Source organism: Engraulis encrasicolus, chromosome 9 (genome assembly GCF_034702125.1).
Source record: "Engraulis encrasicolus isolate BLACKSEA-1 chromosome 9, IST_EnEncr_1.0, whole genome shotgun sequence".
Taxonomy (NCBI): Eukaryota; Metazoa; Chordata; class Actinopteri; order Clupeiformes; family Engraulidae; genus Engraulis; species Engraulis encrasicolus.
Window position 1 is genome coordinate 20,703,281 of NC_085865.1, and position 15,000 is coordinate 20,718,280.

Below are 15,000 nucleotides of genomic sequence, written 5' to 3' on the forward strand. Positions count from 1 at the left end.
GTACAACATGCTGGTGGCCCACTCGGAGATGGTGTGCTACCTGGTCATCATCCTCAACCACATGATCTCCGCCTCCGTGGCCACCCTGGTGCTGCCCATCCTCATCTTCCTCTGGGCCATGCTCTCCGTGCCCCGGCCCAGCAAGCGCTTCTGGATGACCGCCATCGTCTACACTGAGGTAGCTACCAGTCGTATAGGCTGACTGCAATAAGCCATCATTTACTGCACTGAGGTAACTGCAATCATTTAAGTTGACTGCAATAAGCCATCGTCTACTACACCGAGTTAACTGCAAATCAATTAAGCGAACTGAAGTAAGCCAGTGTCTACACTGAGGTAACTGCAGGTCATTTAGCCTGACAGCAATAAGCCATTGTATACACTGAGGTAACTGCCAATCATTTGGCTGACTCCAATAAGCCATTGGGCTCATTCGTGATGAAGCAGTGATGCTTTCGCTATACAGCGTGCATGCGTGCTTTGCCAGTTTGATGCATTCTGGGCAAAAGCATCACTGATTCATCATGAACAAACCCATTGTCTACACTGAGGTAACTACAATCATCTTGGCTGATTGCAACAAGCCATCGTCTATAGTGTTTCTCAGCATGGTCTCTAGAGCCTTCCACGGGGCGTTAGAGAGCTCTACTAGTTGGCATCCATTACACTTGCACAATATTTAAAGGTCATATCACATCTGTCCAGCTCAAAACAACCTCAAAGTGCCATTCCACTGCCTCAAGGCAACGACTATTGCCCAATCCAATTCCCATGCTATTCAGCCAGATGCTTGCTGTGTACTCCACTGTGCGTGGCTACAGGAGAAGCCAGAGAAGTTTACCAGCAGCTGCTGGTTTGCTTCCAGTTGCTCCTGACTAGGCCCAATTGTCCCAGAGCTAGACACTGGAGATGGTGTGCTGCCTGGCCCCTTGAATGGCAGTCCTCTACCATTGGCGTATGCCTGACACCGTGAATGGGTCAGTGTCAGGTATTAGCTTGTATAGTGCCTTAGGCACACAGCTGAGTTTCGGAAAGCCCTGTTTGACTGGTAAATTACCATTTACCGTTTTGACCGGTTGTCTTATTTGTGGAACAGAAAGATTCCTCTGGCGAAGTTCTTAGTCACCATGGGTAATCCGCACAAAAGCAGGCTTTGTAAAGCCACTGAACACTATAGTCTTCTCTATGCCACTTTCAGTCACGTGGCTAAGGCACACAAGATATACTGCTATATATCCATAGGCATACTGTAGATACTTAAATTTTGTAATAAATTTATATTTTTGTTCTATGAAATCACATAAAACAAAGTGCATTGTCAAGTACCATATAAGAACATAATTGCACTAATATCTACACAAATCCACACACAAACTATTCACACATACAAACTATCAATATAAATACCTGGCAAAATAAATACTTTAGGCACTTAGTTCTAAAAATAGGGGTCGTTATTCTTGCTCTAAATCCTATTTATTTTTTCCAGTGTTCATGTGATTAAATCTAATTTTCCTGATGTCTTCCAGGTCACCATCGTGATTAAATACTTCTTCCAGTTCGGCTTCTTCCCGTTCAACCAGAACATCGAGGTGGATAAGAGTAAGCCCTTCCACCCGCCCAACATCATCGGGGTGGAGAAGAAGGAGGGCTACGTCCACTATGACCTGGTGCAGCTGCTCGCCCTCTTCTTCCACAGATCGATACTCAAGGTAATATTTAGAGCTTTGTAGAAGGGGGAAGGATATGCACACGGCTTGCAAAAGGCTTAATTTGTTGGGAGTAGAAATGTTTCGAACATAAATCTTCTTCAAGGCATGGTGACTGTTTGTTTAACTTTTGTAAGATCTATGATCGAAACGTTGCTACTCCCAATAAATTAAGTCTTTTGCAAGCAGTGTGCAGATCCTTCCCCCTTCTACACATTACACTTCTTTGATATGGCACCTACTGATTTCTCTTGGATGTGCATGCCTTCCACTACACAAAATTTAGAGTTCTGCCTGCTTTCTGAAACTGCAATCTATGTACCGGTACAGTATGTATAACTTGGATTCACAAATATGATGTACTGCATACATCTCCTACATCATCTGCGTAATATTACTGAAGGTATGGAGGGCAAACTCAGGTTAAGGTTCAACAGGTGAAATGACAAATGGTATCATAATTAAAACAACTTTTCTTTCTCTTAAAAAGTATTTAGCTGTTTTTCTATTGGTCAAATGAATCTTTGTCATATATAGAATGGAAAGAATGCGTATATCACTTCATGTATCAAAACCATCTGTGATTGTCTCTTTTAGTGTCATGGCTTGTGGGATGAGGACGACTCTCAGACAAGTGGCAAATCCTCTCGACACCGGAGTGACTCCGATGGTGTTGAGCGTTCGCGGTTACGCACCGACAAGTCACCTGACCCCCGCTCCCCTCGATCACACACGCACGGCCACACGCGAGCCCACAAGCGCAGCTCAGTGGTGAGGCGGCAGAGTTCAGGGGCCGCCTCGCATGTCTCACATCGATCCATGCTCTCCAAAACAGGTGAGGAAACCAACGTGGATACAACTACTGGCAAGGAGCACTTCAGTATTATCTGAAATAATTGCACGCTTGTGTCCATAGCACAAGAATTTATAGAGGAATCGTGTAATCTTTCAGTTGAATTTCAATACCATTTAATTTAGGTTAACTAGTAAAATGCATATATTCAGTCTTCCGCTTGACAGTAGTATAAATTTCAAATGGCTTACTACAAACTTGTAATTTATTGCGCCCTCTACAGGCAGCTCAGGTAAACAGGGGAGTCTGCGCCGGGGCGGCAGCGCTCTCAGCATCCAGCAGAAGAGCCGCAAGGAACTCGTACTGGAGAAGCTGAGGGAACAGCTCATCAAAGCCAAACGGTTCTCCATCAAAACGTAAGTCCTTTAGCAACATCATCATAGCCATAACAAGAGGTTCTCCATGAAACATAAGTCTATGTCCACATCCTAGCCAAAACCAAACCCGTCACACAAATTTCAATGAAAATATCATTAGTGCACACATTATTCTGAGACATTAATGTTATCGGATTAAGGAATCAAGTCACCTGGCCAGGGGAAGAATTTGTCTTGGCCCTGCCTTTATTTTAGTGTGAATTACGAGCTAATATCACAGTGTCTTTACCAATCTGCTCATAATCAAGTGAAATTCATTTGAGTCAGTTTTCCTATATTCAAGTTTCACCTAATTTCTTATGATAGCAAGATTCACTATTAAGGACCATAATTTAGGTAGTCATCTTCCTTTATTTCTGTCAGTACTGTCCACATCCTCCTCCCTCTGGTTGCATAAAACATCATAGACACATTACATAGAGTATACGAAATACACCAGAACAATTTCTGTATTTGTCCACACAATAAAGTTAGTTTTTTTCACTTCTTCCCCTTTTTTTTTTACTTCTTCTGGACCAAGGATCGTTTTCTTTTGGTCTTCTTTGAACATTCAACATTGCACCCTCCAAAAGCACCAGCTGGTTTTGAGGGATTCTGGTAGTGCTCTGCCTACACCAGAACAAAGTTTATATTTCCTGTGTCTCCATCCCGCAGTACCCTTGAGATCTACATCCCGATCCGCCAGTTCTTCTACAACCTCATCCACCCCGAGTACAGTGCGGTGACGGACGTCTACGTGCTCATGTTCCTGGCCGACACTGTGGACTTCATCATTATCGTCTTTGGCTTCTGGGCCTTTGGGGTTTGTATTATTTCTACTTTATTTTACTTTTTTACGTCAATACAAATGAACAGCCAGATAGCTCTGGAATAATACTTCTCCAGCAAAAATTAAAGACAAATAAGAGAAAGACAAATAAACTAATTGATGCTGTGGATTTGCATTGGACCCACCTCCTATTCAGCCTCAATGTCTCGTTCCTCTAGCCTGGACATCTAGGACACCCCAAGTGGCAGCTAATGGTATTCAATGACATGGGTGTCTGTCCACTGGCACAATACGCACTGAATAACAAAACCATACCATTCACACACATACCGAACCGGGGCATGCAAACCACGGGCCACGGTTACCCCAAAAAACAATATCTATCAACACATTGGCATTAGAGACCACCAAGGACGATACAATTGAAATCACACCATTATTTATTGTTTAGTGATGAAAAGTCCAACTCGAACGGTCATGGACTTTTTCTCAGTCAGTCCAGTTTTTCCACCTCTATCGATGAATCACTGTTAAGTGTGTCCTATACATTATCCTGTCCATTGCACCGATTGGTTGTAGTATCATCCTATTGCATGCAGAGGGATTAGAATGGCAGCATTTTAAACTTTCCCCTGTGCGTATGATGAGTTCCTAGACCCTTCCTCTTTGATGTGGGACTAGCACAGCTAGACTGAAATTCCTCAGGATTTATTTTTTTTCCTCTCTTCTCCACCAATAGAAACACTCGGCTGCTGCTGACATTACTTCCTCCCTGTCGGAGGACCAAGTGCCGGAGGCCTTCCTGGTGATGGTTCTGATCCAGTTTGGCACCATGGTAGTGGACCGGGCGCTGTACCTGCGCAAGACCGTCATGGGCAAGGTCATCTTCCAGGTCATCCTGGTCTTTGGGATACACTTCTGGATGTTCTTCATCCTCCCCGGAGTCACGGAAAGGTACTTGTCTTATTCCCAAAGAGCAACAATGTCATGTGCACCCAGTTAGGGGAATAAGTAACATCCAGTTTTATGAATTTCAAATCTTTTAAGTCTACAAAATCAACAAAATATAAACTTCTTTGGTTTAACAATTCCTGATACAGTATTGTGCTTCATGGACAGTGTTCATCACTGCTCACTACAACTTTTTTAGCAGGCATTTCCTACAGATGTTGTTGTTTTGTTTCATTCCCAGGCGGTTCAGTTTGAACACAGTGGCCCAGCTGTGGTATTTTGTGAAGTGCATCTACTTTGGTCTGTCGGCCTACCAGATCCGCTGTGGCTACCCCACCAGAGTCCTGGGCAACTTCCTCACCAAGAGCTACAACTACGTCAACCTCTTCCTCTTCCAAGGGTGAGAGCACCAAGAGTGTATATTACAATCCCTACAGTGGCAGCCTCCATCTGATATGAATATAGTTATTATATACTCCTTTTCATATTACATAGACTGTGTATTCAATGTACATGTTCGCAAAACTGCTTGTTTAGTTCGCTGATTAATACTGACTAAGTGACATTGCAAGTTGATATTGAGCAAACACGATATAGGTTCACAATAACACGATATGTTCTGCATTCCACCGCTCCCATTATCCGTATGTTATATAATATCAGCATAACCCCTGGCCTCTCATAATGTATTGCTTACAAATGCATTACTTGTTTTTATAGCATTGCAAAGTATTTTGTCCAATTCCAACATTTAGCCCCCAGATGTAGACCACCATGCTCTTGTGTAGACCTCGACAACCTTTGCAATCTCACGTTGTCTTTTTTGGCCCCTGCAGGTTCCGGTTGGTGCCGTTCCTGACGGAGTTGCGAGCGGTGATGGACTGGGTGTGGACGGACACCACGCTGAGTTTGTCCAGCTGGATCTGTGTGGAGGACATCTACGCCCACATCTTCGTGCTCAAGTGCTGGAGGGAGTCAGAGAAGGTGACCGCAGGAGACACGAGGAATCTGGACTCTCTCATAACAACTTATCTGCTTATCATTCTTGACTTTTATTTTCAGTTTTCTGTGCTCGTTCTCTCTCTCTCTCTCTCTCTCTCTCTCTCTCTCTCTCTCTCTCTCTCTCTCTCTCTCCCATTGGTAAGGGCACAGTTTAGCATTCACAGCAACCGCATTCACTAGTTTTGAATGCTAATAAAATGCATTGGAGGTGAAAGGTCCTCACAATGAAAGGTCCTCACAAAGAAAGTAATACAATTGTGTGTGTGTGTGTGTGTGTGTGTGTCTGCAGAGGTACCCCCAGCCGCGTGGCCAGAAGAAGAAGAAGGTGGTGAAGTACGGCATGGGGGGCATGATCGTCATGCTGCTCATCTGTATCGTCTGGTTCCCGCTGCTCTTCATGTCCCTCGTCAAGTCCGTAGCCGGAGTGGTCAACAAGCCCCTGGACGTCTCCGTCACCATCACGCTGGGGGGTTTCCAGGTAGAGTTCATGTTTATTACACATCAAGGCCTTGTGTTCATTACACATTTAGTACTCCCCCTTTTGTGCTTCCAGGTAGCACTCATATGTATTACAAGGCCTTATATTTAATACTGTAGGTCTCACATTTAATACAAACATTTATTACGTACCTCACATTTATTACACATTAAGGCCTCAAGCTTGTTACACAGGTGTAGGGAAAACAAAAAATGGATTGATGAAATGAAAATGCATGTCTGACTCTGCACACTGAAAACGGCAACTGAGATTATGTTAAAATACTCTTTCCAAGTTTATAAGCTCTCTCCAAGTTATGTAAGTTTGAGTAAGTTTTAGTTAAACTTTCTCTGTTGAAGGACTCCTAGGATATGAATATGATATATATGAATGGATGGATGGATGGATAGAAATTGTTAGATGGACGAATGGATTTGCTTCATACTGTACATTATCTATGAAAAGGAGCATGGAATTGATGAATTGCTCTATTGAAAAGTTTGCTGCGTGACTTGAAAAGTTGAACTTCATTTGAAAAGTTACATGCTAACTTGAAGCCAAAGTCAAGCAAAAGTCAAAATAACACTCTTTCACAGAGCTGTCAGAGCAAGTCAGTGTTTCTGACCCCGGTGGAACCTATGCAACCTCCACACAAATATGTCAGCCATTCAGGAACTCACCACTAGCTCTTGGACTCAACTTGCCTCTGGTCTCGTTTCTTTCAGCCCATTTTCACCATGAGCGCTCAGCAGAACCAGCTGAAGGACATCACAGCTGCGGACTTTGCAGGCTTCGTGGACTCCTACATCTACGTCCCGGTGAGCATATGGCCAGGGTCAAGGATGAAAACCAGGAAAAAGCATGCACACATCTGTAATGAAGTGGGTGCTAAACCAAAAAATACACCCATTATGTCCCCATGACCATATGGCCAGGGTCAAGGATTAAAAGAAGAAAAACCCAACCCAAAAAATAAAGAAATGAAAAAGAGGTGCAGTCTGCTGTCCAGTATATTGTACAAGTATGAACATATGGCCAGGGTCAAAGAACAAAAGGATGCTTACATCTCTTCTTAAGTGGGTGCTTAACCCATATATATATATTATATATATAAATATATCAAGAAATGAGTAAGTGGTCCAGGATTTTACATATTGGAAGCTGTCCAGGATATTGTACAACTAACAGCAGAGCACTTTGCTAGCCTCTGCAATTTGAAAGTGTCGTTAGTGCAAGTTTTTATTATCAATTCACCATGGTGTCTGGTTCCATATTATGCTTTTCCATAAGGAAATAATAATGTAAAAAAATATTTGATAATAACACCATACCAGTCACATTTGAGTCACATTTCAATTTTTTTTCTCACATTGAACAACTTTGTCTCCGCCCAGTATCTTTCTGATGAATCCACACTATTGGTCATGTACAGTATGTGTGATGCACCATAGTTAACATGTAAGCGTCACATAGTGCCGCTTTAACTCTTATGCCACTATCCTGCTATCCTGGTCCCCAGAGTGCCATGCAGTTCCTGGAGGCGTACACCAAAGAGGACATCACTGTGGCGGAGCTGGAGGGGAGCTCCAACTCCCTGTGGACCATCAGCCCTCCCAGCAGGCAGAACCTCATGGACGTGCTCAGCAAAGACGCCCCATTCCCCGTCACCATGACCTGGTCCATACAGAGGTATTTTAATACACAGGACCAGGGCTTGACATTAACTTTTTCACCCACCGGCCACTGTGACTAGTGATTTTCCCGAGGTATTCCACTAGCCACAGATTTGATATTGTTTTTTTTTTTTTCCTTTATCATGATAGCACTCATCTAACCTCAGAAGATGAGCTGCTAAAGCAAGATGAGTGTATAGCTGTCTACATGGAAATATATCAAGCAGATAGAAACTGAGTTACAGAGCTTTTTCTGGAACTTTAAATACAAACAATTGATACACAAGAGGCAAACAACAGAACACCATGATATATATGTCACACCAGGGAATAAGCTGCCAGCCAAACTGGCTAGTCACACTGAAATTATTACTAGCCACAGCCAAGTTTTACCAGCATTTGGCCGGTTGCAGGTGCCAGTGTCAAGCCCTGCACAGGACCATATCTAATATGTTCACTTGTCCACTTCTCCATAGTTTAATATAATGTATGCTGTATTATTTCATTATAATGTATGAGTACATTCTTGTGGGTTCCCTGAAAATTGCACCATTTAGGGTGAGTGAGTGAACTTTGTGGATTCAGCCCAAAATATTACTACTACAATGACAACTGTAATCGATGGCCTAGCCTCAAATACTAAGGATAGCTATAACAACTAGAAATGCACCCAGAGAGTGCAAACCTCCGCCAAATAAGTTCAGTTGGTTTTTAGACACAAGATATTTGTGTCATGATATGTGGTGTCATCCATGCAGGCTTATACATACCATAGGTGTGTTCAGAAAATGGAACCCTCAGGTTGTAACCAAATTATATCTCTTTTATACCATGTCCTTTGGTTAGCTGTGGTCTAATAGTTCACCTGTGATTGTGGTAGGCCTATTCAGTGATGGGCAGTAGCTTCGCTACAAGCTACAAGCTACTTAGTTTAACTACATTCCCCAGTAGCTTGGTCGTAGCGTCACTACTTTATGTATTGAGTAACTTCCCTGTAGTTAAGCTATCTTTTGTCTCAAGTAGCGACGTAGCTTCCACAAAAGCTACATTTTGTTGCTTGAAGGGAGTGCCCCACACTGTCCCTCAAAAACATATCCATGTCCCCCCTTGGACTTGGGGTCGCCCTAGGCCTGTGTCCTATAATGATATTTAAAACACACTGAATGTATAATAAATATTAATTAAGTATAATGAGATCAATAAAGTTTTGTTTAATGAAGGTAGGCCTATCTGTTATTTTAAATCAAGCTGACAATATGTCGGGAAAATGTAGCTTCTGGTGTAGTGAACTACATTTCCACATTTTTGAAGCTTAGCTCACTACATTTCTGATGGTGGTAGCTTTAGTGTAGTGAAGCTTATTTTATGGTTGAGTAGCTGATAGCTTAGCTCACTACATTTTACAAGTAGCTTGCCCAACACTGGGCCTATTGGCAAAGTGTTAGTCATGCTATAGCCTACTGTGATTTGCACAGGCCTGGACTGGGAGAACAAAATGGCCCTGGCATTTTTGGCCTAGACCGGGCCCTCATAATCAGCGGAGCACATCCGACTATTTATTAATGTAACGGCCTAGGCGAAAAGGCACAATATTTAAGCACAAATCCCTCTTTCAGCTACCACAAAAAAACAGGAAATGTGTTGTGTGTATATTCAACTGTAAAATGAACCTTAGTTTGGGTGGTGGTTTAGAAATGCAATAGATGATTATGCTAGGCTAACCAGGCTATTGAGGATGAGGTTGAGTTCCAAGAGAGAGAAGGAAGACTACTTTTGCTCTCCAGAGCATAATCATCAATTGCATTTCTAAACCACCGCCCAAACTAAGATTCATTTTAAATAAACAGTTAAGACACAGGACATTTCATGGTGTTTTCTGGTAGCTGAAAGAGGGATTTGTGCTTAAATATTGCGCCTTTTCGCCTAGGCCATTACTCCTCTGATTATGAGGGCCCGGTCAAGGACAAAAATGCCAGGGCCATTTTGTTCTCTCAGTCCAGGCTTGATGATAACCTAAGGTGGACGGCATGAAACGTGAGACAAATAAAAACCCTTACATTACTTCTTTGAGGCATCCCCTGCTCGCTATTCCTTATTGAAAATTACTGTTTGCCGTTGGGAATCATCCACCGTTTGTTCGTTTTGAAATTAAGTTAAGCATATTATGCTATATGAAATGTTTTGTGGTGCTGATTGCTTTAGTAAGTAATGGCTTCAGTGCGCTGTGAAACAGCAAATCACCACGGATTATGCTCAATGGTTGCAATTCGCGCACAGCACACCTTTCCATGGTGCCAGCACATCCCTTGACCAGTTCGCCTGTACTCAGTGCTCAATTCACCTCAGTGAAATAGCAGAGAACACAAAGAAATAAGTTAACACACACAACTCTTATATTATAAGCATATTCGCCAGTGCTCAGTGCTGACTGTGCGGCACCTAGGTGAAATGCACTTGGTGTTGGAGCTAGCGGCAGAGGAGAGTCCCTCCCTGTTCCTTATTACCTCTCGCTGGTGCTCAGTGGTCACTGCGCGCACCTTGTGGCAGGCTGTGAAATAGCAGCGAACAAACGGTGCACACACAACACACAAACTCAGGCGATCACATAACCTCCTTGGCGGAGGTAATTAAAGGTTATGATCCTTAGACACATTCTATCATTATGTTATTCAAGTTACTTAGGATAAAGGCACTAATTATTAGATAATATACTCAGATACAGTATACCAGAATTTTTCAAAATGGTGTCAAGTTCGTCTCAGATCTTGAAAACCACTTCCTACACCCAATCTTTCCTGTGGTTTATGCAGTGAACCTTTTAGAGTGCTTTTCACAGGGGTACGCCAACAGTCATCAATCCAGAGAGAAAGCACCAACCCCCCATATAATATTACTAAACCAGATCTTTAACATAACTCACCACAAAGTATATGCAACGCAGCCCACCGAAGAAGCATTAGAAGGTCATCAAATCCGTTTTATCAATTGTGATACAAAACTATGTCCATGTGTGCGTGTGCGTGTTGTGCTTTTGAAGTGTATTTTGAAATATTTTTCTTCTACTCCCCCTTTTCTCAGGAATTTCAGTCTGGGAGCCAAAGCTGAGGTTGCGATGGATAAACACGTCACGTCCCTGGACATGCCTGCCAAACAAGAGTTGATCGCTTTATTGAACGGGACAAGGAGCAAGCCTGTGTAAGTACAGCACGCCTAGTAGTACAGGCCTGGAGCCTGGGAGGGGTTTCACTTGAACCCCAAAGGAGCATCACAGGCTAAGCAAACACACAGGGGTGACCACAGGCTTTCTGCTTCGAAACACAATCTTGTCTTGGTTTTAGGGGAATGCACAACCCCAGTCACTCCACTGAAAGAAGGCATTGCGAGTATGCATGATTGAGTAATTTCCAAGATATCATTGCCTTTTTTTCTTTTCTCCACAGGGTCATAAAGCAAGTCTTCCCCTGCTTCATTCGTGCCCCGAGTGATTCTAATGCCAAGCCAATTGATCAACTTTATGGAGGTAAAGACCAGATGCGTCTTCAGTTTGGGGAACAACTCTACGACACTAATTACAACAGCACTCCACACTTTGGTACCCACAGGAGCTGTTAAAGTCATTATCTGTCTCACTCGCTTGAAATTTAACTGGCAGTGCAAGAATGTTGACTTTGGGAAGGATATGCATTAGCTAATGCATATACACTGTACTCTATTAAGCTATAATGCATATACTATACTCTATTAAGCTAAAATGCATATACTATACTCTAAGAAGTGCTCTATGTGTTTCTATCCATACATACAGGGCAAATATATGGACAAATGATTAAAAAGAAATTAGGATTTCAAAAATAAAGGATGAATTAAAGGATGTAACAAGAAAGAAAAAGCAATTAAATTGCTTTAAATTTAAATTAAGATAACATTTTCAAATAAAGAAGGTAAGGATGAAGACACTGAACTTTCATATCATCATATCATATCATACAGGAAGAGTCCTATGTTACAAAGGACGAAGAACTATGTGTGTATTTAAACAAGAAAATACGTTAACATGAATACTTGAAAAGGATGGGGAAGGAAAATGTAAAAATCTTCATAAAAAAACGCAGAATAGAGAAAGAACGATGCACTAAAAAATTGAATCAATCGCTGAACTCTTTCACTTCTTTCCTTCCTCCAGAGGACGGTTTTAAGGACATCCTGCTGGCACTGGAGAGGACCCATAACAACACTGGGGAGATCCAGGAGTGGTGGATCGTGGACCAGCCCTCAGCAGGGAAGATGCAGTTCAGCAGCTCTGCGGCCAAGAAGAAGGGCGAGGCCGGCCTGCAGCTCTACGTCTTCAGCGATAAAGTCAGCCCTCCCAGCCTCAGCTTCCTGGCCGGATACGGGTGAGAGAGCAGAGCCAGCCAAGCACACACACGACACTGCACACTACACTGTCCCCAATGTGTGAGCAATACATGTATTGTGAAACTAAAACTTCACTGAAGTGTCGGACCATATGTTTTGCTATAATGATTCAACATGTTTGACTTCTTTTCCCTGCACTGAAAAACTGTTATAGTGTCAGAAGATACATATTTAAGTGTTCGCATTGTATTGTATACATCACGGGCCATCACATACAGTACACCATCACAAGTCTCTGTGGTGCTGTAAAACCTGTAGTTGCTCATGTAATTTTATGTGGCTTTAAAAATATAATCGAAACTCTCTGTCCCCTCCTCAGCATCATGGGCCTGTACGCCTCGGTGGTGCTGGTGATCGGCAAGTTTGTGCGCGAGTTCTTCAGCGGCATCTCCCACTCCATCATGTTCGAGGAGCTGCCGGCCGTGGACCGCATCCTCAAGCTGTGCACCGACATCTTCCTGGTGCGGGAGACCGGCGAGCTGGAGCTGGAGGAGGACCTGTACGCCAAACTGATATTCCTCTATCGCTCGCCAGAGACCATGATCAAGTGGACACGTGAGAAGATCCAGTGAGACAACACAAGCCTCTGGAGGCAGGGGAGTACAGTACAGCGACGCAGGGAAGAGCAGGATGATTCAGAGGGTTCCAGAGCTTCATAGCTAGGGGCCCACTGAGGGACTACGATGCCGCTAGTGGGTGGGGCTCCCAAAACGTAACTTTTTGGGGGTTAGGGGGGGTCCCAAACTATTTCTTTCACAGGGTTCACAATTTCAAGCATCGTCCTTGTTTGAAAAAAAGAAAAAACAAACAAAACAGAAGATAAATAAACAAACTGCCTGCCTGCTGTGACTCAGAGGGTCTGAAGAAGGAAAATGCAAAAAAATGCAAACTGCAAAAAATGAATAAATAAATATAAAATGTAAGGGAGAGAGGAGGAGTGCGGAGGAAGCACAGAGGAGGGGCAGGTTGGAGCACCTGTCTTGGCTGAGGGGCAGGTTGGAGCGCCTGTCATGGCTGAACTCTCCACTGGACTGATGTTGGGGACGTACGTCACCTCCACCCACCTCTCCATGCGGGGGGGTAGGGGGGCGGGGGGTGACACCTCTCCCAACTTCCATTAAATGTGACCTGAAACCGTGAAGTACAGTATCTGTCATGTTGATGTGTTATGTATGATGAATCATGTGCACAGCCTGACTCTGAAGAACTGTTAACAGTCTTATCAGTTTGTTGTGGTGACGTGGATCACACGGCCGGACAACAGGAGGTTCAACCAGAGATCTGTGGTTAAACCGCGCACAGGGGAAAGGAGTCCTCTGTCTGTTGTCTGGGTTTAGCCTATTGTGTATTGTGGGGGATTATATGAACCTTAAATTGTGCAATATATAAAATAAAATACACCATCCTGGTAGGTGGCTGTAAACTTGAACCAGAGGAAAGTCGGGCAGTGACTGAAAGACACTTGCCACTTTTGAAGAGATGTTTTTTTTTTTATTGTTGGTTTATTTCTTTTGGTTATGTTTTTGTTTTGTTTTTGTTGTTGTTGTTGATGATGATAATGATGAATTAGTTTTTTTGTTGAATTTGGAGGTGTATTTGGGTACTTTAGAGAAATCAAAATGTCAAAAAAGAATAAAAGAAAAGCAGTGGGGCCCCCGCATCTCGATGCTCTGCCCCTAAAACACCATGTGAAAAAAAAAATGATTAAGGGAGATGCACCAGGGAGACCAAGACATCTTTTGCTTCTTTTTTTTTGGTGCCTGAACACAGAAGATTATGGGAGCTGTCATTGTTCTCAGGAAATGATTCTATCATCTCATTAGGATGGCCTCTGATGTAGGAATGTGTGAATGTTCCTGACTGTTGTGAAGTGACCTTGCCCTCTTTATACGAGGGGGGCGAAATGTGGTGTTATTGTGGTGTACTGGCCTGAGAATAAAGCACATTTTGGATTGCAATTCCTGTGTCATCTTAGTGTATAGGCTATCAGAACAAAAGCAAATCCTGTCTTCTAAACTACTCTTGACTGCTCTGGCTCGTTAAACCAGAAATATGCTGCCGTACAAAGTCAAAGTGCAGTAACTACGCCAACATTGACATAGAAAAATGCTTCAAAACCTTGATATTGTTTGATGTTTACTACAAATTTAGTACTACAAATTTGACATAGCAATATAACTAAAACAAGACGCATTTGGTCTGCAAGGCTTTGTAACAAGGTAAAGGAGATGTAACGAAGACCATTTTGAGTCTAAAATCAGTTTGGGCAACATATGTAGTTACTGCACGTTGAGTTTGTAGGGTAGTAGTAGGGAACCTCTTGGCTGGTTCTCATATGTGGCTCCCTCTAGAGGCCTTCACTGCCTGTCTGAGTTGTCAGCTCATGAGTGATGATGATGAATTTCTACTGACTACTGGGGCCACCAAGAGAAAGTTCATCAGTCGTATGTTCATTACAGTTGTATAAAGTAGAACTACTGCTACTGCTACTACTACTACTACTACTACTACTACTACTATTGCGGATGTAATAATAATACCATAAGTATGATATTACATAAAATTTGGAGCTATGTAACATCATATTACTTGTGTGGTCATTACATTTGCATCTTTTACTTCTACTCTGGTCAAGTACCTGTATGTCAAGTCAATAAGTGTTAATTAATATGTCACAACCACCTTAGTGACTGCATTAAATGTTACTTTAACTTTTTATCTTTAACTCCCCTTTAGCCAAAAACAGAGTTTAACTTGAAACATGAAGTGTAT

At 42.7% G+C, this 15,000-nt stretch overlaps 1 protein-coding gene across 6 annotated transcripts in view; it reads left to right on the plus strand.

The window, feature by feature from the left end:
- LOC134455585 (piezo-type mechanosensitive ion channel component 2) overlaps nucleotides 1-14,501 on the plus strand; it is a 202,110-nt gene extending 187,609 nt beyond the window's left edge. For 5 of the 6 annotated variants that reach the window (XM_063206725.1, XM_063206726.1, XM_063206729.1 and 2 more), the window contains exons 39-50: nucleotides 1-178; nucleotides 1,530-1,712; nucleotides 2,307-2,544; nucleotides 2,786-2,918; nucleotides 3,594-3,741; nucleotides 4,448-4,662; nucleotides 4,901-5,059; nucleotides 5,496-5,643; nucleotides 5,951-6,139; nucleotides 6,865-6,957; nucleotides 7,659-7,828; nucleotides 10,891-11,252. The exon at nucleotides 1-178 is cut by the window's left edge and continues 81 nt beyond it. In XM_063206725.1, the coding sequence (XP_063062795.1) occupies nucleotides 1-178; nucleotides 1,530-1,712; nucleotides 2,307-2,544; nucleotides 2,786-2,918; nucleotides 3,594-3,741; nucleotides 4,448-4,662; nucleotides 4,901-5,059; nucleotides 5,496-5,643; nucleotides 5,951-6,139; nucleotides 6,865-6,957; nucleotides 7,659-7,828; nucleotides 10,891-11,011 (1,975 nt within the window). In that variant the 3' untranslated portion in view covers nucleotides 11,012-11,252. Of the gene's footprint in view, nucleotides 179-1,529; nucleotides 1,713-2,306; nucleotides 2,545-2,785; nucleotides 2,919-3,593; nucleotides 3,742-4,447; nucleotides 4,663-4,900; nucleotides 5,060-5,495; nucleotides 5,644-5,950; nucleotides 6,140-6,864; nucleotides 6,958-7,658; nucleotides 7,829-10,890; nucleotides 11,333-11,995; nucleotides 12,207-12,547 lie in introns of those variants that run through there. The other variant, XM_063206731.1, reaches the window with a different exon arrangement.
- Nucleotides 14,502-15,000: the final 499 nt, after the last annotated feature.